A 24,840-nucleotide genomic window follows, 5' to 3' on the forward strand; every position below is an offset into this window, starting at 1 on the left:
GAAGCATAGCCATAGGTAACCGAAAAGATGATGAATGACCTCCTAAAAAATTATATAATACTATAGGCCCGCCACTTAGACACAAGATGGCTCATGGGGATACTGGACCCCCATTTACATGCTCAACCAAATCATACAGTTACAAGCTGTTTTAGAAATCATCACTAATAAAACCAGTCAAGCCTTGATTATTCTGGCCCGGCAAGAAACTCAGGTAGAAATGCTATCTATCAAAATAGACTGGCTCTCAACTACTTGCTATCAGCTGAAAGAGAGGTCTACAAGACATTTAACTTTACTAATTACTGTCTACATACAGATAATCAAAGGCAAGTCAAGACACAGTTAAAAATACGACAAACCTGACACACGTGCCCATACAAGTGTAGCACGAATTCGACCCTGAAGCCTTGTTTAAAAATTAGTTTCTAGCACTAGGAAGATTTAAAACTCTGGTAATAAAAGTTATAATAGTAATAAGAACCTGCTTACTGCTCCCTTGTTTGCTATGTGTACTTCTTCAAATGATAAAAAACTTCATGGCTACTTTAGCTCACCAAAATGCTTCAGCCCAAGTGTACTATGTAAATCACTATCAATCGATTGCACAAAAAGACATAAGTAGCAGAAATAAGAGAACTCCCACTAATAATGAGTCTCAAAGGGGGGAAATGAGGAAAGAGAGGGACCCTCTCACATTGTTTTATACTCAGTACCTGTTTTAAGAAGAAACAAGGAAGTGAAACCAAAGACAGGCAGCCCAGCGCCAGGCCCAAAACTGAGCCTTGGGCCTGCCTGGCATAAACCTAGTAGTTAAGAATCAACTCATAACTTAGAAACCAATGTTATTCACAGATTCCAGACATTGTAGAGAAGAACACTGTGAAACTCCCTGCCCTGTTCTGTTTCTATCAGTGCATGAAACCCTGTCACGTACCCCCTAGATTGCTCAATCAATCACGACCCTTTCACGTGAAATCTTTAGTGTTGTGAGCCCTTAAAAGGGACAAAAATTGTGCACTCGGGAGCTCCGATTTTAAGGCAGTAGCTTGCCGACGCTCCCAGCTGAATAAAGCCCTTCCTTCTACAACTCGGTGTCTGAGAGGTGTTCTCTGCGGTTCATCCTGCTGCAATATTAGATCTGGTAATAGGATGCTTTGGGCGCAGCTTTCAGAGCATGGTAAAACTCTGGGGAGCTGTATAAGATTCTAAATTAGAAAACGTCAAACTTAAGATTTTAATACAAATAACGAGGCAGCAATATACAGTAACCATTATATTTTAGTTATTACTGAAAATAATTCAGTATAGCATTTTAAACTTGAAAAATCTTATATAACTATTTCATTAGACAGAGACTGTTATGCCATCATCCTTGTTCTGCTCCATCTGTATCACTCAATAAAATCGGATCTAGAGTTTTTCTGTTGTTGTTTTAAAAAAAAATCTTTGCCACGTGACTATCAACGGTCTCAGTTGTTTCTATCCATAGCAACACCATGGAATCATTAGCCTCTGCGGCTGCCTTCAGAGACTTGTTTCCATGGCAACAGAGGCTATGATATTAACACTGTCACAAGGAACACTGCAGAAAACTGTAAATTTCTGTAAAATTGGATACATTGTACTTATTTTAAAGTACGTTTTAAAAAGCAGTATCGAATGGATGGCTATCTGAAAAAATGTTTAAAGTGATTTGTTTTTAGAGATTCTTAATTTTCTCTACAGCTTTATATTTTACATTTAAGATCTTAAAATTATAAAACCAGCATTTAAAACACAGATTTTCATAAAGTGATCAGAACACTCATTACATACAGCCATATGCATCTGCTCCGCATGTCCACATTTATGACCATGTACCGCCCTCCCTCACTTCGACTCATTGAAAAATAAATGTACACTGAATGAGCCTACTACTTTTATTAAAGCCCTTTCTGCTTAAAGCAGCTCAAGTGGTTTTTATTACGCGCATATGAATCCTGATTAATACAGGAAGAGACAGAAGGGAATTAGGAGTCCACTGTAATAATCCAGCTGAAAGGTTATTGGTGGCTTGAACTGAATGGTGGTAATGGACATATGAGTAGTCAAATCAAGATACATTTTGAATACAGAGTTGGTATATCTTGGTGACTGATGGGAAGTCTGGAGTGAGGAAGGCCTGTTAACACAATAGCCACTAAAAATCATCTTTTATACAACAGTTCGACTCAGGCATAAAAGAGTTGCAAGGCTATCTAATTATATTTAAAACCATTTTCTCACTAAATAATTATTAAAATGACTTTCATAGCATAAGATGCAACTCCAAAGACAATAAATGAACATACTATCTGATAACTAATAATGCTTATATTTCACATTAACATGTTATATGAATAGAGTAAACTGATCTAAGAATATACACAAAGATTCACTACTGTATTTTTTTAATTTAACTTTTAAGTTCAGGGGTACCTGTGCAAGTTTGTTACACAGGTAAACTTTTGCCACTGGGATTTGTTGTACAGATTATTTCATCACCCACATATTAAGAATAGTACCCATTTAGTTATTTTTCCTGATCTTCTCCCTCCTCCTACTCTCCACCCTCAGACAGGGCCCAATGTGTATTGTTCCCCTCTATGCGTCCACGTGTTCTCATCACTGAGCTCCCACTTGTAAGTGATAACATGCGGTATTTCATTTTTTCTTCCTGCATTAGTGTGCTAACGATAATGCCCTCCAGCTCCATCCATGTTTCTGCAAAGGACATGATCTCATTCATTTTTATTGTTGCATAGTATTCCACGGTGTATATGTGCCCCATTTTCTTTATCCAGTCTACCACTGATGGGCATCTAGGTTGACTGCATGTCTTTGCTACTGTGAATAGTGCTGCAATTAACCTGTGTCTTCATGTCTTTATAATAGAACAATTTCTATTCCTTTGAGTATACACCCAGTGACAGGATTGCTGGGTTGAATGGTATTTCTGTTTTTAGGTCTTTGAGGAACCACCACGTTGTCTTCCATAATGTTTGAACTAATTTACACTCCCACCAACAGGGTATAAGTGTTCCTTTTTCTCCACAAACTTGCCAGCATCTGTTGTTTTGATTTTTTAGTAGTAGCCATTCTGAATGGTGTGAGATGGTATATCTCGTTGTGGTTTTGATTTGCATTTCTCTAATGATCAGTGACGCTAAGCTTTTTTTCATGATTGTTGGCCCCGCTTTTGAAAAGTGTGTTTATGTCCTTTACTCACTTTTAATGGGATTGTTTTTCGCTTGTAAATTTAAGTTCCTTATAGACGCTGGATATTAGACCTTTTTCAGATGCATAGTTTGCAAAAATTTTCTTCCATTCTGTAGGTTATCTGTTCACTCTGTTGACAGCTTCCTTTGCTGTGCAGAAGCTCTTTAATTAAATCCCATTTGTCAATTTTTGCTTTTGTTGCAATTGCTTTTAGTGTCTTCATGATGAAATCTTTGCCTGTTCCTCTATCCAGAATGGTACTGCCTGGGTTGTCTTCTTAGGTTGTCTTATAGTTTTGGGTTTTACATTTAAGTCTTTACTCTATCTTGAGTTAATTTTTGTATACGTACTTCCATATTTTTAGAGAAAATGAGATATATGAACTAGCAAATCTTTTGGTACCAATACCTTAGATGGCAAGGAAAAGTACCAACTGTCGTGTCACTGTGGGTTAGTAAGGATCTTATTTTGGTTTTGTATGGCATAATTAATATTCTTAATCTAAGTTCTTTGGTTCTTTGTTTAAAGATGTATTATGCTGTAATGTGGCATGTTTCTCTGATTAAATGTCAAAGAAGTTATTTAAAAGTAAGAGAGAAACTAAAAAAAAAAACTGCAAGCCTTTTGAATGTTTATAGAAGGATAAAATACAGCACAGTAAATTTATAAAAACTCTGCTTAGGAATCACTATACTCAACAGGGGTCCAGTACCTTCAGAAAAAGGTGATTTTTATGGTTTAAATCTGTTTTTTTTTTTTTTTTTAATTCAAATGCCCTTTTGCCCTGTCACTGCAAACAGGTATGTTCCACATAAGCCGGTACAGTCAAAACCCAACAATATGTCATTTGAACCAGCTTCATATGACTTCGATGTCATAAGTATCTCAGAAGCAAACACTTATAAAACTAAATGCATTTTTAAACAAATAACTAAGGGTATTAAAATGTAAATCATTACATTTAAAACAAAACGGGTAAATAGGAAAACACCTCTAGGAATTAATTCTGTTACAGAAACATGAGTACAAGTATGTTAGTACAGACAGAGATGAATTTAATCAGCACTCTAAAATGACTTGGGCAATAGATTGGGTAGTACAGACAGATCATCTAGTCCATGAATCTATCTCTACTTGCGAGATTCATAATATTCAGTTAAGGTTTCTGATCCCTTCTGAATACTGAAAAGACAGTATTCTATCAGCATTTAGATGACAATCCTGTCCTAGTAAAGGATGAGCCAAACACTAAAAATTTAAAGTAAACAGAGACCTAAAACTTAAAGATATGGTTACATAATTGACAAATGGGGATGAAATTACCATTTGCAATGTTTACCTGATTTTTATCAGAATGTGGCTAGAGAAATAAGCACAACCACAGACTTCATGACTAATAATCTAAAAGGGCCCTTAATGCTTCCCAGTAATCAGATTTGCCTTGTATTATTCATCCTCTACAAGTCCCTAATGATTCACGTCCGTTACCACTCTCTCGAGTTGTCTTCTTTTATTTCCGCCACACAAATACACACATTTTCTATTGTTTCTTTCCTTTATTTTTCCTCCAGAATACCATATACACTCACACGTCACATATCAACATTTTGGTCAATGATGGTCCCTATGTACAAAATTATAATGGAGGTGAAAAATTTCTACTGCCTAGTGATGTCATAGCCATTGTAATGTTGCAGTATAATGTATCACACATGCGGTGATGCTGGTGTAAACAAATATACTTCACTGCCAGTCGTACAGAAGTGTAATACATATAACTACGTATGGTACATAAAACTTCAGAATGATAATTAACAACTATTTTACTGGTTTGCATATTTATTATAGTATACTTTTCATCTTCTGTATATTTATCATATACAAAAATAAATAGACACTGTATTCCCATTAAGTGACATGTGACTGTGTTTTGGATAATTATATTTATTATGTCTCCTTCTACTTTAATATAAGAGCAGATTTCTGTTCTGTTCACTCCTATATGCTCAGTGTCTAGAAAAGTACACATAGGAAGTGTTTAATATATATCTGTTGAATGAATAAAACCATGTGACTGTCAAAACAGATCAATTTAATCAGCACTCTAAAATGACTTGGGCAATAGATTGGAGAGGTACAGTCTTCCTTCCCCTACCCACTTTCATGCAATATACATAGCAGACATTGCTAAAAGGTTCTTTCTGTGTTTCTGGGCAGCCACCACCAATCAGAAGGTGTTCAAGATGTTTTGCAGTTTGATAACCTTAGAACAGAAGTTTCAAAATGTAAAAAATTACCAGTTTCATGTTGTTCTCTAGCAGTAACTAATTGCCTAATAACGTCCCATTTGAAAATAAACATGTCTTAGTCAAGCATATTTGCTCAAAATATTTTCATCTCTTTTCTACTCAAACTGCATTAGGAAGTACAACTGCTCACTGAGGGCTGGTGCCCTTCCTCTGAGGTTCCACTAATCTCAGCTGGTGTCCTTTGTTCCCTACAGGTAGCCACTTCTGTAAGGTACTCTCGATTTTACCTTGGCATTCCCATTTTGCCTTTTCAGTTCTCCAATATTTATCTAACCAATCCCATGTATTGTATTTTTCCTGTTAAAATAGTTGCTGTGGTTTCTGTTTTCCTGGCTTCACCCTATTAAAGTTACCAACCTTCTAGCTAAAACATGGTTTCTTCTCCGTATCTCTAGATTCCTCATTTAAAGGTCAGAATGTTTTGTTGAAATGAAAATGGTGGTGGTGGTGGTGGATAAAAGGGTAGTGATAAAGATGATGATGACCTTACTGATGTAATGTACTATAATAACTGCTTTGCACATATTGTCTCATTTAATTCTCATTAAATTTTCTACAGATGAGGAAACAAGACTCAGTATTGAGGTAATTTGCCCAAGGTGGCACAGGCGATATGGCAGAATATAAATGTAAATCCAGGTCACCATCCTCTAAAGACAGTACACTTACCTAGTACACTTTACTTATCTCTTTAAAATAGTTCAAAAAGAGTTTTGTCTTTACTGTTACCACTATATTTTACTGCAAAGACAATATACATTACCTGTAAAAAGAAAGAAATACTCCATCAATCCTTAGATCAGGGGTTAGCAAACATTTTCGTACACAACAACAAAAAAAGAAGCTTTATGGACCATGCAGTAATTGTTGCAACTATCCAACACCGCTACCGCAGTTCAAAAGTAGCCATACACAATGCACAAACAGGCATGGCTGTGTTCCAAGAAAACTTTATTTGCAAGGCAGGGCGTGGTGGTTCATGCCTGTAATAATCCCAGCCAGCACTTTGGAGGCCGAGGCAGGTGGATCACATGAGGGCAGTAGTTTAAAACCAGCCTGGCCAACATGGCGAAACCCAATTAGTCAGGTATGGTGGTGCACATCTGTAATCCCAGCTACTTGGGAGGCTGGGGCATAAGAATCACTTGAACCCGGGAGGTGGAGGTTGCAATGGGCTGAGATCATGCCACTGCACTCCAGCCTTGGCGACACAGTGAGACTCTGTCTCAAAAACAAAACAAAACAAAACAAAACAAACTTTATTTACAAAAACAGGTGGCAGGCTACATTTGGCCTGCAGATTGTAGCTTGCTGATTCCTGCTTTAGCTGTTTTTTAAAAAGGGGAAAGAAAAGGCTAAGTCAATGAAGAAAACAGAAAATGGCTTTAAGACACCTATGTTAACCTTTAAACCGTAATTGGCTTAATTCTGTTGTAATTCTTTAACACTATGGCTTAAAAACTAGCAATTATTCTATAATAAAAATAAGCCAACTCCCTCTCCTCCAAAACCATGAAAGCGACAATTTAAAAACCAAGCAAACAAGATATACATATGGAAATTTCAAGTTTCACCTACAGTTCTTTAAAATAGTTTCAATTAAAAAGTCTATATAATAAAGCTGTGCTCTTACAACTGAACAAATTTTGATTTTGCCTCTATACTGAATATAGCCTTCCAGTTTGGAAAAAAAGTGATTAAAATGATATGATTTTTGTTCCCTCTTTTCTTCGTTCTCCCTTCAAAATCCTGCTGTGGTACTTAGTTTGGCTAAAACAATTAATTCTTAAGATGGATACACGTCTTGTTTGTTTTCCCTCTATCTTACAAAATACTTCTCAACTGATTTCTTTCCAAATGTATAACCCTTTGACACATCAGATCATCCTACCAAGATTAGTCAGATTTATATATGGATAAATGAGGGTGGGATCTGTTTTAATTTTAAAAGGTTATAATCTCCAATTCTTCTTCTCAGAACAAAACAACAAAAATTGTAAAGCAATCATTTTGGTTCCATTCTGTCACAGCTGTAACTTCTTCACTTTTGAGTCCATAAGTCAGAGGTTTGATTTCACAGATACTGAAAATACTGTTCAGAAATGCAACCAAATTGGGGCTTAAAGGAAAAAGAATGATCAGGAAGTGCTCCTGTTACCAAGTGCGGAGGGAGAAATCTTTAAATAAATGCCTGGAGGGGCTTACGCTGTGTTTAGGCTTCTACAAGAATTCCACTGCTCCCAGGGGTCACTGCCACTTGGTTTGTATTTGCATATGCCTGTAAAATTACCACATCAGTTGGTTTAAAATTTTCGTTAAAAGGTGGTAATTGTAGGCTACTGTTCTCTACACAGTCTGAACAACTATTTTTACCTTTATCAAAATTCTAAACTTTGCTATAAAAATGGAGGGCTGAAAACGTTATCTAAATAATAGTGCCGGGAAGTACAAGGAATAATTAAAGAAAATGTCTTTAAAGAAATTGATACTAAGTAAAATTTTCATGATAAAAATTTAAGTTCTTCAGATATGTAACAGTATAAATGCTTCACAATTTTTTCACAGAAGGATATGAATTACTTCTGAAATTCACAACTTTACAAAATCCAGTAACATAGACTTGCTAGTTTTGAAGCCACAGTGTTACATAAAAATGGCTTGGGAAATTTACAGTGATCCAATATTATTTAGAAGTTCCAAACCTCCACTTAGCCAACAGCAGATTAAATAAAAATTAACACCTGTATAACATCTGTTTATTCATTCAACAAATATTTATCAAGTGTATTCGCCATGCTAGGCTCTGGGGACACCAAGGGAAAAAAACCACACACCTTGTAGCACTAGCTCTTGTGAAACTTATGGTTTAGTGGCTGACATTAAACAAAATCATCATCCAAATGACTACTGAATTAGAGCTGTGGTTAAGAGGTATGAAGTACAATTCTCATGCAAACAAACACTGCTTGAAAATAAAGGAGAAAAATATTGCTCAGGCTGACTCGCCCTGATCCCATGAGCATGTTCAGTCACTTTTCAGCACTGTTATTAACACATTAGTTTAAAGGTTAACTTTAAAACGTGTCTGAATATATTAAGAATATATAAATTATAGTCTGTGAAACTTCTTTCTTTTTGCCTATCTATCCTTGACAGAAAGGCCATCTAAACAATCAAGACACTATACAGAAGCTACAAAGATGAATACAACACACTTCCTAACTATAAAGACTATATCATAAATTTCAAATGTCTTCAAGCTAAGCCAATCTAATCTACGTTAACATACCAATTTTATAGTTTTTAATAGACTTTATATATTTTTAGAGCAGTTTTAGCTCCCTGCTCACACACACAAACTACCCATTATCAACATCCCTGCATTGGAATGGTATATTTGTCACAATCAATAAGCCCACACTGACACATCACAAAGTCCATAATTTACATCAGCGTTGACTGTGGGGGCTGGATATTCTACGGGTTTTGACACGTGTTTAATGATGTTTCCACCATTATAGTATCATACAGAATAGCTTTACTGTCCTAAAAATCCTCTGTGCTCTATAATTTATCCCTCTCCCCTAACCCCTAGCAACCACGATCTTTTTATTGTTTCCATAGTTTTGCCTTTTCCAGAATGTCATCTAGTTGGAAACAAAGTGTGTGTATCCTTTTCAGGTTGGCTTTTTTCACCTGGTAATATTCATTTAAGGTTCCTCCATGTCTTTTCATGGCTTGATAGCTCATTTCTTTTAGTGCTGAATCATATTCCATTGTCTGAATGTACCATACTTTATCCACTCACATACTGAGGAACATTTTGGTTGCTTCTAGGTCTTGGCAATTATGAATATAGCTGTTATAAACATCTCTGTACAGGTTTCTGTGTGGATGTAAGTTTTCAATTCATTTGGGTAACTACCAAGGAGTACAATTGCTGGATCGTATGGTCAATTTTGTCATTCAAAAAAGCTTATATAACCATTGTAATCAACGACTTTTTGTTTAATCTTCATCTCTATGCTTTTCTAGAGTGTCCTATCGTACAAATGATAAAAATTTTATTTTTATTTTTTATATTTATTTATTTATTTTTATTTATTGTACAAATGATAAAAATGTGTTTGAACAGTTTAAGAACCAATTTTTGAGTCAGTACATGCAGGTGCACTGTAAAAGTTTCCAGAAAAATAGAAACATAAAACAGATCCTACAACATTTTTTGTGTGAAAGGGGGAACAACTGATTTCCAAGTCTGAGTTATCGTATTAATTTCACAAAGTTAGCAGCCTTGTGAGTAGAAAATTAAGAAACAAATGTGTCTGCCAAGAGTCAGCATCTCATAATCAGTACAACAGCATTTCTATCCTAACTGTGAATGTTTGGTTAGTCAATACCAAAGGAGACGATTTCCACCAATTTCCCTGGAAAATAACCTATCAATCAGAGTTAGCAGTTTCAAAACAGTTTAAGAAGACTGTCTACCTACCCTACCGTATATGTAGTCTACTTTTTAGTACAAAGGCACTACACTAATGAATATGAACAATTCCATTCCTTGGAGATGAAGAAAAAAAAATTTTATCACAAAATATTTTATTACCATTACACATGAGACAAAATGAATGTAATATGTATCAATAAAATGGTTAGGTCAATTAATCTAGGATGGTCCAAGATGGAGATGTCTTGGTGTGCATTTCAGATCTGTTGCCTGGTGGGAATAGTCAGAAAATAAATGGTTGCAACAGAGTGATCCCATATTCCTCTATTTACTTGGGAAGTCTGTATTTACGCCTGTTGTCTCACTTTAATTATTAATGGTTCCCTCTTTTCATTAAGGTATCCTAGTTTGGTCTGAGTTATACAGTTATCCCAGTTTTGAGGAAATTGAATGGTTTCTCCTCTCTTCTCTCCCTACCTCATTTCCTTGTGTGTATTTCTTCTCAGAGGGCAAGTAAGAATCATCAGCTAGAGAACTATTACAATGCTAAAGAAAGTGTGATGCATGCTGCACAGAAAGTTTAAGGGAAAAGACAAACCATCTGCTTCCGCCCTCCTTAGCACAAGTTCGTATGTCCCTGTCTCTTCACTCATTCATCAAGTATTTTCTGGTTATCTACAACGTGCCAGCCACTGTCACAGAAACTGAGGACACAACAATAAACAAAACAGAAAAACCCACCCACAGGGAGCTAACAGTCAGCCAAGTAAAAAGACAGATAAAAAATTTATGATAATGAAGAATCAGGTAAGAAGACAGAGTAATGTCTGGAGTGAAGGGGTGCTACCTTAGGGGAAGCAAAGAATATTAACAAGAGAGAAATTAGACGTCTACTGCTGCAGTTCAGGCAACAAATTATTGACTCAGTAGTTGCAGAAGTGTTGAAAAGTGGCCAGATCATAAATATATCTTGAATATTAAGCCAACAGGATTTGGTATTAGACTGGATATGGAGCAAAGAAAAAAGGAATACAAGATAATGTTAAGGGTTTTTGTCTTCAGCATCTTAGTGAATGGCATACTGAATAAAGAAGATTGAGACCAATAAAACTAGAAATTCCCTTTTTAATATGTTACTTTTCAGATGCTTAACCGAAGTGGAAATACCGAGTAGAAAGTTAGACATAAAAGTCTAATGTATAGGGATTAACTCCGGAATAAAGATAGAAATATTGATGGTATTTAAGGGCATAGGACTAGATAAGATCACCTGAAATGTGAGTATAAAAAGAGAGTTCAAAGACAGAGCCCTGAGACATTTGAACAGTTAGCAGCAGGAAAAAGGAGGATACTATAAAAGAAAATGAGGCCGGTAGAATATTAAAAGAGCAGTACTATCCACAAGTCCAAAGGAGAAAAAAAGAATTTAGAAGAGTGAGTAATCAATTGTGTTAACAGTGTTGTAGGGTCAAGTAAAACGAACACTGAGAACTGGCCATTGGATTTGATAATCTACACTCATACAAAGAGGGTTTTTTGGCTGGCTGTTTTAATGAAAGATATTATAGCAGGGGTATATCCTGATGGGACTTACAGAGGCAAGTCTAGGGGCAGTATAGAGGCAAGATAGATGATGCCGTAAAGAGAGAAGGGGATTTTGGAAGTTCTTAAACAACCAAAGGGACTAAGATCTAGTACCGAAGTGAATGGGTGAGTTTCAAGCACACAGACAGTTCATTTATTTTAACAGGCTGGAACACAGAGCAAGATTATTTATTTGAGAATAAGAGCAGGAATTAGGTATTAGAAGTTTCATGTGCAGTCTGTGAGTTGGTATAGAGAAGGCAGAGCTGCAATCTGGATGGTTTGGACTTTTTGTAGTGACTGAGGCTAAAAGGGATGTAGGATCTAAAAATAGTCCTAATGATATGTTTCGGGGATGTTTAGGGGAGCTTGGTAAGAAGTGGATAATCACTTAAATTTAGTCATCTACATGTGACTGGTTTTTACCAATTTGTAGAAGGGAGTGCTAGGAGGGGAGGAAAGGTCAAAAACCTGGTAGTCTCATCAAGAATTTGAAAGGCTCTTTGGGGCACCTCCCTTAAACCCTGTAACTAAAGGGGTTGAGACCTCTGGTTCTTAAAAAAAGTGGACGGCTTGTACTTACAAGTTAACTTCATCAGTCAACAATAGTTAGTGAATGTTTGAATGTACTGTACTATCCGAGGTGCTATAATTCCTAATAATCTATGTCTGAATTTGTTCATATACTATTAGAGTTAAATGATACAAAAATAACAGGTGCACCTAATTCTAATGTAGCACTTACTATGTGCCAGATGCTGTTCTAAGTACTTTATTAATATATACATTAAATGATTTGGTAGAAGTTACTCAATGACACTGATACTGTTGTTATTATCTCCTGGACAATATATCCAATGCATAGCTCTAAAAATTAAATCCTCTTTAACTTAAAAGGCACCTGTTTAGGACAAACAATATTTTTTAAGTATACAAATTAGCCTAAATATTTTTCCACACAGGTACTTGAACAATGTTTTCCTGTATTTTTAACTTAGGACAGGGTTTTTCCTCTAGGCAGATTATTCAACTCAGCTAATATTTACTCTTTAAGAAAATTTTACTATTCTATTTCAATTCTGACAAGTTATGTCTGTTCCATGTTTCTAGGAATAGAGCTCTGCTGCTCTTAGCTTAATTTGGCATGTTAATTGCTTTTTTTGAGGGGTGGGGGAGCTTTCTGAATATGTATAATGATCTTATATGTTGAGATTTTCAAGTAGTCCAAAATGTATGAAGAGTTGCTATACACACATTCAAAATGACCGAACACTTCACAGCTATTTAAAGTTCATAAGATTACTACTGTCATTAATAAATGTTGATATCACTAAGTAAATACAACTTTTCACCTAGGTGTTAATCAAGTAAAGTCTAGAAGCACTGCGCTGGCGTTCTTTAAAACCCTGCTGAATATAAAAACTGGTCCCAGATTGGAACAGGACTGCGTATGCTAAGTAGGACGGGGCAGATTATTAAGTGATCCTAAACACAAGAATAGGAGGGATGCTGAGGGTGAGGAACCAAGGAGGGCTTGGCAACGCACAGAGAACTTTTTCTATATTAAATGGTTTGAAATTAAGGACAAAACCACTATGAAGCCTCAAACAGAAAAAGTTTTCACCAATGTAATTCATAAGAAACTCATTTTAATTTAACATTAAAAAACAAAATAACCCCTCAAAAAACTCACAATGTAAAATGAGATACAATCAAATGATAAAACTTAGAGGCAGTCTGTAAGCTATTTGGTTATCACTACTGAGTGGGGACTGAGAGGGGTGAGGAAATCAGGGGCATCCGGGAAGTGTGACTGGAGGATAATATGAAGAATGGAGGGGAAGAAAAGGCTGTGGAAAAGGCAGTGGAAAAGGAGATGGGCTGCTGGGAAAAACCAAAGACACTTGTGAGGGAAGAGAGAAGATCCAACCAATACAGGTACTCAAGAGGTATCAGATTAGGTTGTCATGTTTTGGAAGGCCAGGAGATAACATTTGAGGTGAATGGAATAAAAATTAATTCTATAAGCATTTATTAACACCAACTACATGCCAAACCCTAACTGAGGAGCTAGGTGTCTTGCAAAAGTTTATAACCACTCAACTTCCTTATCATTCAAAAAACATTAATGACTTCCTACTGAGTCCCAGGTACCATAGTAGAACATGGCACACAATCTTAGTTATGAACATGAATACCTCCAGCAGACAAGCAATTTAAATGAATCTATAAAGTACAGGTTCTTTTTATGTACAGTGATATATTTAGGGGGATATTAAACCAGGTAATTTTTATACTATATTTGGGGGGATACTAAACCAGATAATTTTCATACTAATAGAACTTGACTTATAACAACTCTCCAATCTGCAAAAAGTATCATGTGGCTTAGTGATAAGGAATTAGATTCAAAGGTAATCTTTCTATCAAATCTTAAAGAGTATTTTTGACACCAGTGAAATAAGAGACCTCTGTTATTTACCAATCACAGTACAAATCACCCTATTATATTCAAAGGTATATATTATATGCTCAAAGTATGAAATTTCAATCTACGTTGTTTCTAACAATAAATCCCTTGGTGCTGCAAAAGAAAGCGCCAGCCAGGAGTCAGTAAGTGAAATTTAAAAATATATTCTAGCATCAGCTAAGATCCAATTACACCTAAACTTATTTTTCAGTCCTATATTTTAACTTGTAAAATGAACTCCAGTAAGTTATAAAAAAATTAGATATATAAACTATCCAATGTATCAGTTATAAAAATGTATAAAATGAAAAACAAAATGTGGGTACTCCAGTGCACGAAAAACAGAAGCTAAAACCTCTACCCTAATACCTGTATTTCTAGAAATAAAATAGAAAGGTAATGAAAAAGACAGGATGAGAATCAGGAAAGAGATCTGAAAGAAATAAAAACTATTAATAACTCACATATTAGCATGCAGGAATACTCTGAACCAAAGTGGGTAAGGGGATAACATTTAAAATGGCTTTGTAGAATTGATCAGCAAATAGAGGTCATGACTATTTTAGCGCAATGATAGCAACGTTTTGCTCCAACTCCCAAGTAACTATAATGTAATTCTGTGGTTTCAACAGCTTATACATGAACTACTTTTCCTGTCTTTTCATTTGCATGCTTTTAATAAACTGAGTGACAAATATATCAATGCTAGTGTTATCTGTGTATACATATATAGAAGGGTGTGTATTTACATAAACCATATATATATAAAAAGTTTTAAAGATATCTTTTTTGTTGACAATGGAAAATACCACGTAGTATTATCTACAATGAGTAACACTGTCAACCTTTAGTCTTTGCATCCTTTTGTGATATATATAATTGTAGTCAAAATAAGGTTAGTAAAATTCATGGGGCAGTATTCAATTTAAGAGTTAAATCAATGGTTGCCCATTCAATAAGTTTTGATTGTAACTTAACCTCAATGCCTACGTAATGACTCCCCCTTCCTAGGTAATTCTATTTCTCCCAAATATTTAAGAAAAATAAGCAGAATTTCTTACTTAAGAAAGCTGATGTTATTTTAAATCCACACTTTTAAAAGACAATTATTCTAGTAACCAAAAACAGTAAAGAAATTTATAAAAAATATACAAAGAAATATAGAACTGTTGACAGTTATAGTTTATATTTATTGTGCTGCTTCTATTATTTTCTTTAAAAGATAGCTTTAAGGGAATTTATTTTAAAAGGTCCTAAGGAATGTGTATGTATGTATTTTCTTAATTTAAATATCACTGATGTCAGAGGACAAATGCATTCTCAACTTATTTTTAAATTAGACAATTTATCATCCTTTTATTTTTACTAAAGTTGAACTGACTGCTTAAAAATATTTAGAAATATGAATATTTCCCCAAACCACCCCTGTACCAAACAATAGGTATTTCATTCAAACAATTATTAATTTTTCTTTATTTTTCCTCCTATAGACAATAGCTCATTTCCTCAAAAAGTGGTGTTACGTGATTTTTTTAAAATTTTGAGACTTTTAGTATTTGCTCAACTCTTTACATTGTGATTTTAATATGTGAAAAAATATTCCATGACTGTGTAATTGCACAAGTTCACTAATTTCAAATTAAGCTAGATAAATAATATTTACAAAAAAGGATTCATTAAATTCCTTGAATAAGCCATAATATAGCTAAGATGTAAGTATATATAATACTAGCCAATTATTAATTGAATCTATTTTCAAAACACTGAAAAATGAAAATATTTCAAAGTATCTTCTGTTTCTTTACTATAATAGTCTCCCTAAGGTTATCTAATAACATACAAAAACTAAACAACCCAGCATTTTCTTTGGTCAGACATCATACTCTATAGCATTTAGCACAATCTAAAAAGGAGATGAGCATTATTAATTCGTATTTTAATTTATGTATCAATGGGTTTATATTTTTAGAAAAGTCATTCAATTGAATATGAGGCTATTGTGTTTGGTATTACATAAGAACATAAGGAAAAATATTTCTTGTTCCCCCTTTTGTGCTAAAGACCTGCATGGATGGACAGAAAACATACATTTCTACACATCCAAGGTTTCAAGCCATAAGACTATTTTTTAAACAAAAACTCTATATTAAGACATTTTTACAAAGCAAATGTAAACAGAAATAGATTGAAAATAATTTCAACAAGTGGTATGTTACCTGGGTGGAGCTGGTGGCTACCGAGATGCAGTCAATAAAGCTGTGTCTTCGAGTGAAAAATGCAACTATCTGCTGCCAGCGTGAAGGTTCTGGCTCAGCCTGCAGTTCATCTGACGAGCCCTTTTTTGCCCAGTGTTTCTGCTTTGGGCCTGCTGAGCCATGGCTAGAGCTAGTATTGCCTCCTCGACTGCCGCGAGAGTATAGAAGTGTGTTGTTTCCGAAAATGTAATTCATCTCTGCAGCCCTGCAGGTGGTTGCCAAGCAGGCTTACTTCTCTACCAGCTGCTGAGTGGTGAATGATCGGTAAAAACTGCAGCTAGAATTACAGCAGCATCACTTGTAGATCAGTGAAAATAAAAACCTTGAGAAATGATGCTCATTTTCTCAGCGATTTCTTCCTATGAAAGAGCTCGTATCTTCCCTCTGTACCTGTTAGCTGTATGATGGCTGAGTTTATTTTTGCAGACAAAAAAGACGACATAAGGTGGATTTCTTTCTCATGATTATTTTTTCACCAGCGTCTGCAGGAACCAAAAGCTGTTCTTTTGTTAGCTGATAACTAGATGGACTGAAATCCAGGAAGCGAGGTCGATTAGCAGGTAAAGAAGGATGCTATAAACACTGGACTACCAAGACCCTGTGGGGCTGGCTGCCTGATTTAAAGCACTGGGTGGAAAAACCCTGGATTACCAAGTTTCAACCACAGTCTGTAGTAAAACCCAATGGCACCTTCACTGCTTATATAAATTATAAATATGAACAGAATTAAAACACACAAGAGGATTCTCTCTGCAAATAGCTCTGACTGTTTAAATGATTTCACTAAAAGAATCTTTGTCATTCATATCCAAATTTCTACACCAGGCAGGATCTTACACATCATCTGGCACTGGCTCTAAGTTATTCAAAGGTGCTGCCTACATTAAACTCTGAATATCTAATGATAGCGCTTCATTACAAATGGATTTTCCTTTATCATTTTATGTAATGTATTGGCTTTTAATGATTAATAACTGAGTCTCAAGGTAGATTAATTACTAAAACAAATATTTTGCTTCTGCAACTTTTATGATAAAAAAGAACTTTCAAGAAATTATCAGAATCATCTCTCTAGTATTTTATAAACATTCAGATTACAAGGTCATAAATTTCTAAAAATGAAAAAGAACGCTGGTAAATTTTTTGTTTTATAATCAGTGAAATATGTTGTATCCAACTCTACATAAATACTACTCTGGTTCACCGAATACTATTACTTGATTGCTAAAGGAACATCTAACATCTACGTTAACATAATAGTTCGCCAGAGAATTGCCTGGGGCGCTAGTTACATATGCAGATTGGTGTATCCTCTCCCCATCAAAATGTTAGGGGCAGGGGGAACCTGGGAATTTTTATGTTTAAAACGCTTCCCAAGTGACTCCTAAGTACCTTCAAGTTTGAGAATCACAAACTCCCAAGCAAGCCCTCTTAACACTGTGCTATATTAGTAAATATTACAACAATGGTCATTTTAAAACAATATGTGAACAAAAACGCTACTTAATAATTTACTATTGGTTGAATAATTCAATTTTTAAGTTAATAAGAGCATGTCGTAAGTCCCAACCTCAGCCACAGAATTTTTTCAGATGTGGACTGACAAAATCTTGCTTGTCTACGTGCTTACCAGCACCAACTAGATGCAGCCTTTTGTCAAACGACAACCTTGAGGTCCACTGCAAATCCTGACTCAGCAAGAAAATACGCTACAACCTTGAGGGCCACTGCAAATCCTGACTCAGCAAGAAAATACGCTAGCCCTGTCTCTGTGACACCTCTGCTGAGACGCGAACATGTGCTCAGTAAGGGTTGAGAGCCACGTGGGACTCTTGAGGGTAAGATATTTTGTGACAGATTATACCAGAAAGTATGCTGCTTCTTCCCAAGGACTGTGCGGGCAGTAGCTGACAACTTGCGGCCCCAGACAGAGTGATCCTATCCAATTCGGAGTAGGAGAATATAAGAAAACACTAAGGGCAGATAGGTAACTAATAATACTCTTGTGAAGGAAAAAATGAAACCTCCTGGAAAAAAATTCAAGTTTTATTATGGACCAGGTACCTACTAAATACCTGATTAGTGTGGTTTATACAAATGCTACAGTAATTTGTCTGGCCCTAAAATATGTGCCTTGATCCATGTCTGATGAAAACCTTAAGAAAAGGGGAGGAGAAAACCCAAGAACTGACATGAGTTCTGTTATTCTGAATTAGTATGGATGAAGATCAGGAATACAACTGTTGAATGCAAATCTCCTACCTCAAACTGTAAACAGTACTAACAGACAGACAATAGTAGGCTCTTAGTGTACATGTATTTAGCCTACAGAGCCAAAGAACTTAGGGGTACAATCTAAAGTTGACAGATCACTGCCCCCCATATTTCCCCAATGTACAGGGAAGAAATACTTCTCAATGTGAATTTCCTATCCAAATCCATTCACATCAAGAAAACAACTTCAAGTTTTGAGAAAGGCTTCTTTATGAAAACGTCCTGTTACATGACCTACAAAAATCTAGGAACACCTCATTCATTGGCCAGCAGTCAGTATATGCACACATAAAATCTACACCTAAATCACAAGAGGGGTTTCACATAAGATTAGACTGGGAGATGGAAGGCAACCAACTCTTTGCTTTAGAATATCCTCTCTCATTACACAGCAGAGATGAAAGATAAAACTCCATTAAAACCAAATTTAAGTTCATTAAAGAAAAACCAGGAAAACCTATTTAAAACAATGGATTAAAAGATGGTATGCAATCTAAACTACCAAAAGGAACCACTATTAACATTTTAATATGACATACAAAGAATTAATATTCTTTTTTCTGTAATGTTTTTTCTTTTTCAGAGGGATAATATAATCTATAGTAGAATTCTAGCCTAAACAATAGGAGAAAGCTTAATTTAGTAAACTAAATATGATTAGTTCAGTGGATTACTATGTATTTCAAAACAGGATTATGAAAAATTTATGACTATGAGGAATATTTACTTTTTAATATTAAATGAAAGTAAAAACAGTTAAAAATGTATACTGGATAGGCTCTCAGTTATTTGTGTGTGTTTCTAAAGTCACAAACCCAGCAGTCTTTAGTTACAGAAACAAAGGCAAGTACTAAATAATCTTTTATGTTTGTTTTTGAGACGGAGTCTCACTATGTTGCCCAGGCTGGTCTTGAACTCCTTGGCTCAAGCCATTCTCCTGCCTCAGCTACCCACGTAGCTGGGGTTACCACCATGCCCAGTTTACTAAATAATCTTAGTGAAAAAATGTAAAAAGGTAAAGGACAAGGGGATAAGCAATACTGAAACTCTAAAGTACAAAAAAAAAAGAAAAGAAAAGAAAAGAAAAAATACAAAGTAACTACAAAGCTAATGTAATGTAAATGCAATATAACAGGCATTTTTATTACTCTTTTCTAATGTGGGCTATTAAATTTCAAAACATAGAACTGTATTGAGATAACACAAGACTGAGAAGATTGACAAGAACATAGATTTGTTATTTATCTAGAAAAACCCTGAATGTCGCACACACAAAATCCCTTCTGTATGAGCACCATCTAGTGGTCAATGTATGCAAACTATATGCTCACCTTAGTATACCAGGTCCATGTAAAACAGAAAAAATTCAATAATATTTTAATATGTTCCAGAGATGTAAAAATAAAGTTGATTTCAAAAACTGCTCATTATATACTAGAAATAGGAAAACTTCTATTCCTCTAGCATTTGGTTCAAAAGGCCTGTATTTGCTTGTGTCCATTTTTCTGCCACTCCCATTTCTTACATTTTTTTTTTGCTAGTGATTTCATTTCACAGTATTCTCAATACTACTGGATGAAATAAAACACTAGGAAACATATTTATTTAGCACACTTATCTGCTTATTTCCTGTTTTTTTGGTTTGATTTCAAGTCCCTCTTAGCAATGTTTACTTTATATACGATAGTTTGAACATAATTTTCCTTGCCATTGAAGACAAAAACCAAATATATATTCTTTGTTTCTTCAATGATCATGCAACCTCCCATACACTCAATAATGCTCCTACTGTCCTCCTTGTTGCTTCATGTACATTTCAAACTTTTTGGGAAAAGGCGAGGTTATTATTTGTTCGATTTAGTGTTCTAACAATTTTTCCTAATTTTCAGTTCATTTTTAGTTTTAGAATCTTGACACTATTCTTATATAACCTCAAAATCTACCCACTGTGTCCTTCTCTTCTACATTAAGATTTAAAAAAAACTATTACATCCCCAATTTCTTTCTTGTTATTCTTCCCAACACTGGCAAGAAAGTATCCCTTTCAGAGTCTTAAATTATAAAATCATAATCATAATTACTTTATATTATAAAATATAATCATAATTATATAATCACTATAACCCAATCACTATCTTACTTTATTCATGATTCTAGTAATGAGAGCCACCATCCCACCACAATAATCTAATAGATTAATTCACGGCATATTTCATGGTGGCAAACCCTTCATAATAACATTCATCATACAGGTCTTTTAGATCTTGCCCTCATTTCCTAACATGCAACCTAAGTATCAGCAATAATATCATAAACCTTCCTGCATTTCTACAGTTTCTTGTGATTATCACACTTCCACTGTATTTATTTACCCCAGTAACTGCCTCCTCCGACTTGGCATCTTACACATCCTTCAACACTTTGTTCAAATGTCAACTTGCTTTTTTCAGAAAACTCCAAGAATTTAATTTCTCCCTCTTTCATGTTACATCATATCTTTCCATTAAAGAATGCTAATCACTGATGTCTAACAAAGTTACTAGCCTAGATGTTTAATAACTGTTTGCTAAATGCATGTACTTGCTTGACACAACTAATATGCTAGCAGTTGATTTTTAAAGCATCTATTAAATTTTATTTTTAACATTAGCTTTTATTAGAATTGTGAAGACTAAAGCTGTGCCTAATTTACAATCTATTCAGCAAACCACTGTTATTCTAAGATACTTTTTCAAATTATAAAAATAATAATTTATATCCTGCCTTCTACATGCAGCATAACAGCTGTTCACTTCACTCTAAACCACAATACTATGTAAGAGGAAAAGCTCTCTATGTTAGCTTTTATTTTAAAAACAGACTACTAGTCTAATACCTGACACTGTATTTTAAATAAACTGTTGAGCTTCTTACAACATTTATTCTGGTTTTTTAAAAGTTAAGATGAAAAAACATTAAAGCTTGCCTTCTTATGTCAAAATAAGGGTTGTTCTCCTTCAATTTTGGTTTTCTAACAAAAAGTTAAAGAAACCCTACCTACTCTGCTATGCCTACCTACTCCAAATCTATTACACCCCTCAAATAATTATTTCACGTGGTACCTGCCACAGTAACCTATGAATGAAAGAGGGGAACCAGGTAGAAATTCCCCAAACAGCCTTAATCATTCTTAAATTACAATTCTATCAGAATACAATCTGTCAGAAAGTTTCAAGAACTTGAGAAACGTTCATATTCTTTTGACCCAGTAATTTGACTTCTGGTAATCCATCCAAAGGAAATAAACTAAATACTTTTCATGTCCAAAGATCACTCATTGTAGCTTTCCTTACAATGGAAGATTTTTACCAATCTAAAAAAATCTAATAAAAATGAAGGTAACAGATATCAGAGAGCTGATATGGTCATCAAATTATGGTGCAAATATATCAGGTAATAGTATGTATCAAGTACTTGATACATCATGATATTACACAGGAAATATACAAGAAAATGTGTTTACCAAGTTTACAATAGGAAAAAACATTAACATATTAAAGCGTGATTTAGAAAGAAATGATAGAGAATATACACAATTTTTTTCTACTGGGATTGGAAATCCTTATCTATTCAGTTTGCAAATATGAATCAGACAGCCAGCAAACCAAAGTGAGGGAAAAAGAGCCCCAGAGGATTATTTATAATTGTTTCAGAGATTGATTCTGTTAATACCCAACAACATAAAACAAAACGAACAAGGCAGAGCAAGAGAATGGCCTACAAAGACGGCCAGGTTTTCAGCTGCTTCTCATTAACCAGCTGAGTTATTACCATGGCACCCTAAGACTCATGAGAGCCTGCTGGTACTTTCTTGATCTTAACAAAATGTGTCATGTCAACAAAGGTTTACATATGACTACACAAAGATTGCCACTCAGGTAAGGCAATGATAAAATGCCAACAACTGGAAGATTTTTACCAATTTCAGAAATGGTAAATGTGGAAAACGTAAGTCTTACAACTGATGATAAAGGACATTTTAATTTTAATAACATACTCCTTTATGTAAGCCTCTATAAAATATTTGCTGTAAGGGAGATAATCCTTTATCATTGTAATAATAAACAAAAAGCAAGTACATGTAAAGAAAAAGAGCAATTTAAAGCAGATACCAAAAAACTGACTTTACATCACTTATGGTCAGGAGATTAAGGAATGAATAAATCAGATTAAGAACACAGTGAAAATCTTAAAGTATTAATGTGTTCTTTCTCAATACTATAAATTTAAGTCTCTCACTCTAGAAGGATTCGACAAATGATGTCAGAAATTTACTTGTAAATAGCTCAACACAGATAGCACAGTAGTGCAGGAAAATACCTCAAGCTTTGCATTCACGGGGGACTAGTTCCAGGACTGCCCGAGTATACCCAAATCCTCGCATACCGAAGTCCTGAAGTCAGCTATGCGCTTATACGAAGTCAGTCCTCTGTATACTTGGGTTTTGCAACACACAAATATTCTTATGTTTGATTGCATTTGTTTGAAATCTGCATTTGTTTGATCCACATATAAGTGGAGCAGTGCAGTTCCAACTCATGTTGTTCAAGGGTCAACTACAGTAGCAGTAATAGTGGCGTGACAATGCTTCGCAACTGTGCCTGTACATTAGAAACACCTGGAGAACTTGTAAACCTCCCAAAGGCCAGTCTGTATTTCAATTCACGTACCAAGATTGATCACCTAGCATTTAATTAGAAGAATCACATATGGAGATGGCTGCTAAAAGGGTTTTGTCGGCCGGGCGCGGTGGCTCACGCCTGTAATCCCAGCACTTTGGGAGGCCGAGGCAGATGGATCACGAGGTCAGGAGATCGAGACCATCCTGGCTAACACGGTGAAACCCCGTCTCTACTAAAAACAACAAAAAATTAGCCGGGCATGGTGGCGGGTGCCTGTGGTCCCAGCTACTCGGGAGGCTGAGGCAGGAGAATGGCGGGAACCCGGAAGGCAGAGCTTGTAGTGAGCTGAGATCGTGCCACTGCACTCCAGCCTGGGCAACACAGCGAGACTCCGTCTCAAAACAAACAAACAAAACCAAACAAAACAACAACCAAAAAAGGGGGGTTTTGTCATATTAATCTTTGATTTACACCAAAAGTCTTCCCAATTATCATAATGAAGTAAGTCACTGATGAAAGTAGTGGCTTATTAAAGAGCAAAATGGGATTTTGCTGGTGAAATGCATAGTATCCCAGTTATGAGAACTGGTTGAATTAATTTAGAGACAGAATTCACCCTTGCTTAGGAAAGGGAAGACTCTGGAGAGGCCTAAACCCTTAGGGATAACACCTTAGGTTTAATCCGTAAGACGTCTGGAGACACTGGGTAAACAAAATCTTGTGTCTGGAATATTGTTTTATCTGCTTAGAATGAGCATTTTTAAGGCAACAATGGAAAGCTGAGGTTTCATCAGATTTAAAGAACAGGCTACATAAAATATGCATGCTGGCTCACTGTCTGTTGAAATGTCTGCTTGTGTCATAATCTGCAAACATACCAAAATAACTACTAAAAGATCTACCAAAAGACCAGAGTTGGCCATATGCAAATTGGCTTTGGTTGGTTTGTAACAATGAGGATGACGAGAAATTCAAAACATCAGAAATTAAAAAAGTATACATATCCCGGGAGTGTTTTTGGACAAAAATAATAAATTAAATTAATTCAATCAAGATAAAACCAGGCCTGGGCTGACAGGAACAGCCCACACAACAAGACGGGAGCTCAGGCTTTAGTATGCTAAGGTTCTTATGCTGTCTGGAATAAGAGTGAAAGGCATTTATTTACTTTAGACTTTTTTAAGTTAAACATATATTAAAATTTCTACAATAACCACTAATGGAAGAGAAACAATTTTTAACTTCCAGCTAATAGTAAGGGAAAATGAGATGAGAAAATACAATCCAAAAGAAGATATGAGCCAGGTGCGGAGGCTCACACCTGTAATCTCAGCACTTTGGGAGGTCAAGGGAAGAGGATCACTTGAGGCCAGGAGTTCAAAACCAGCCTGGGCAACAAAGCAAGACCCTGTCTCGACCAAAACAAAAAAATAGCCAAGCATGGTGGCGTGTGCCTGTAGACCCAGCTACTTGGGAGGCTGAGCTGGGAGGATCACTTGAGCCCAGGAGTTTGGGGCTGCAGTAAGCTATGATAGCCAATGCACTCCAGCCTGGGCAACAGAGCAAGATTCTGTCTCAGAAAAACAAAAACAAAAAAGAC

General features: G+C 35.4%; 1 protein-coding gene across 48 annotated transcripts in view; it reads right to left on the reverse strand.

Annotated features, from left to right (window-relative positions):
- The window catches only part of DLG1 (discs large MAGUK scaffold protein 1), a 280,046-nt gene that overhangs the window by 142,786 nt on the left and 112,420 nt on the right, over positions 1 to 24,840 (reverse strand). For 8 of the 48 annotated variants that reach the window (XR_012430542.1, XR_012430541.1, XM_005545327.5 and 5 more), the window contains exon 1: positions 16,267 to 16,564. The exons of the other annotated variants lie outside the window; for them this stretch is intronic. Coding sequence is in view for 6 of the 8 variants with exons in the window: in XM_005545327.5 (XP_005545384.3) it covers positions 16,267 to 16,500 (234 nt within the window). In the remaining 2 variants the exon portion in view is untranslated. Of the gene's footprint in view, positions 1 to 16,266; positions 16,565 to 24,840 lie in introns of those variants that run through there. 48 annotated transcript variants of the gene reach the window in all.

This window comes from Macaca fascicularis, chromosome 2, assembly GCF_037993035.2.
Source record: "Macaca fascicularis isolate 582-1 chromosome 2, T2T-MFA8v1.1".
Taxonomy (NCBI): domain Eukaryota; kingdom Metazoa; phylum Chordata; class Mammalia; order Primates; family Cercopithecidae; genus Macaca; species Macaca fascicularis.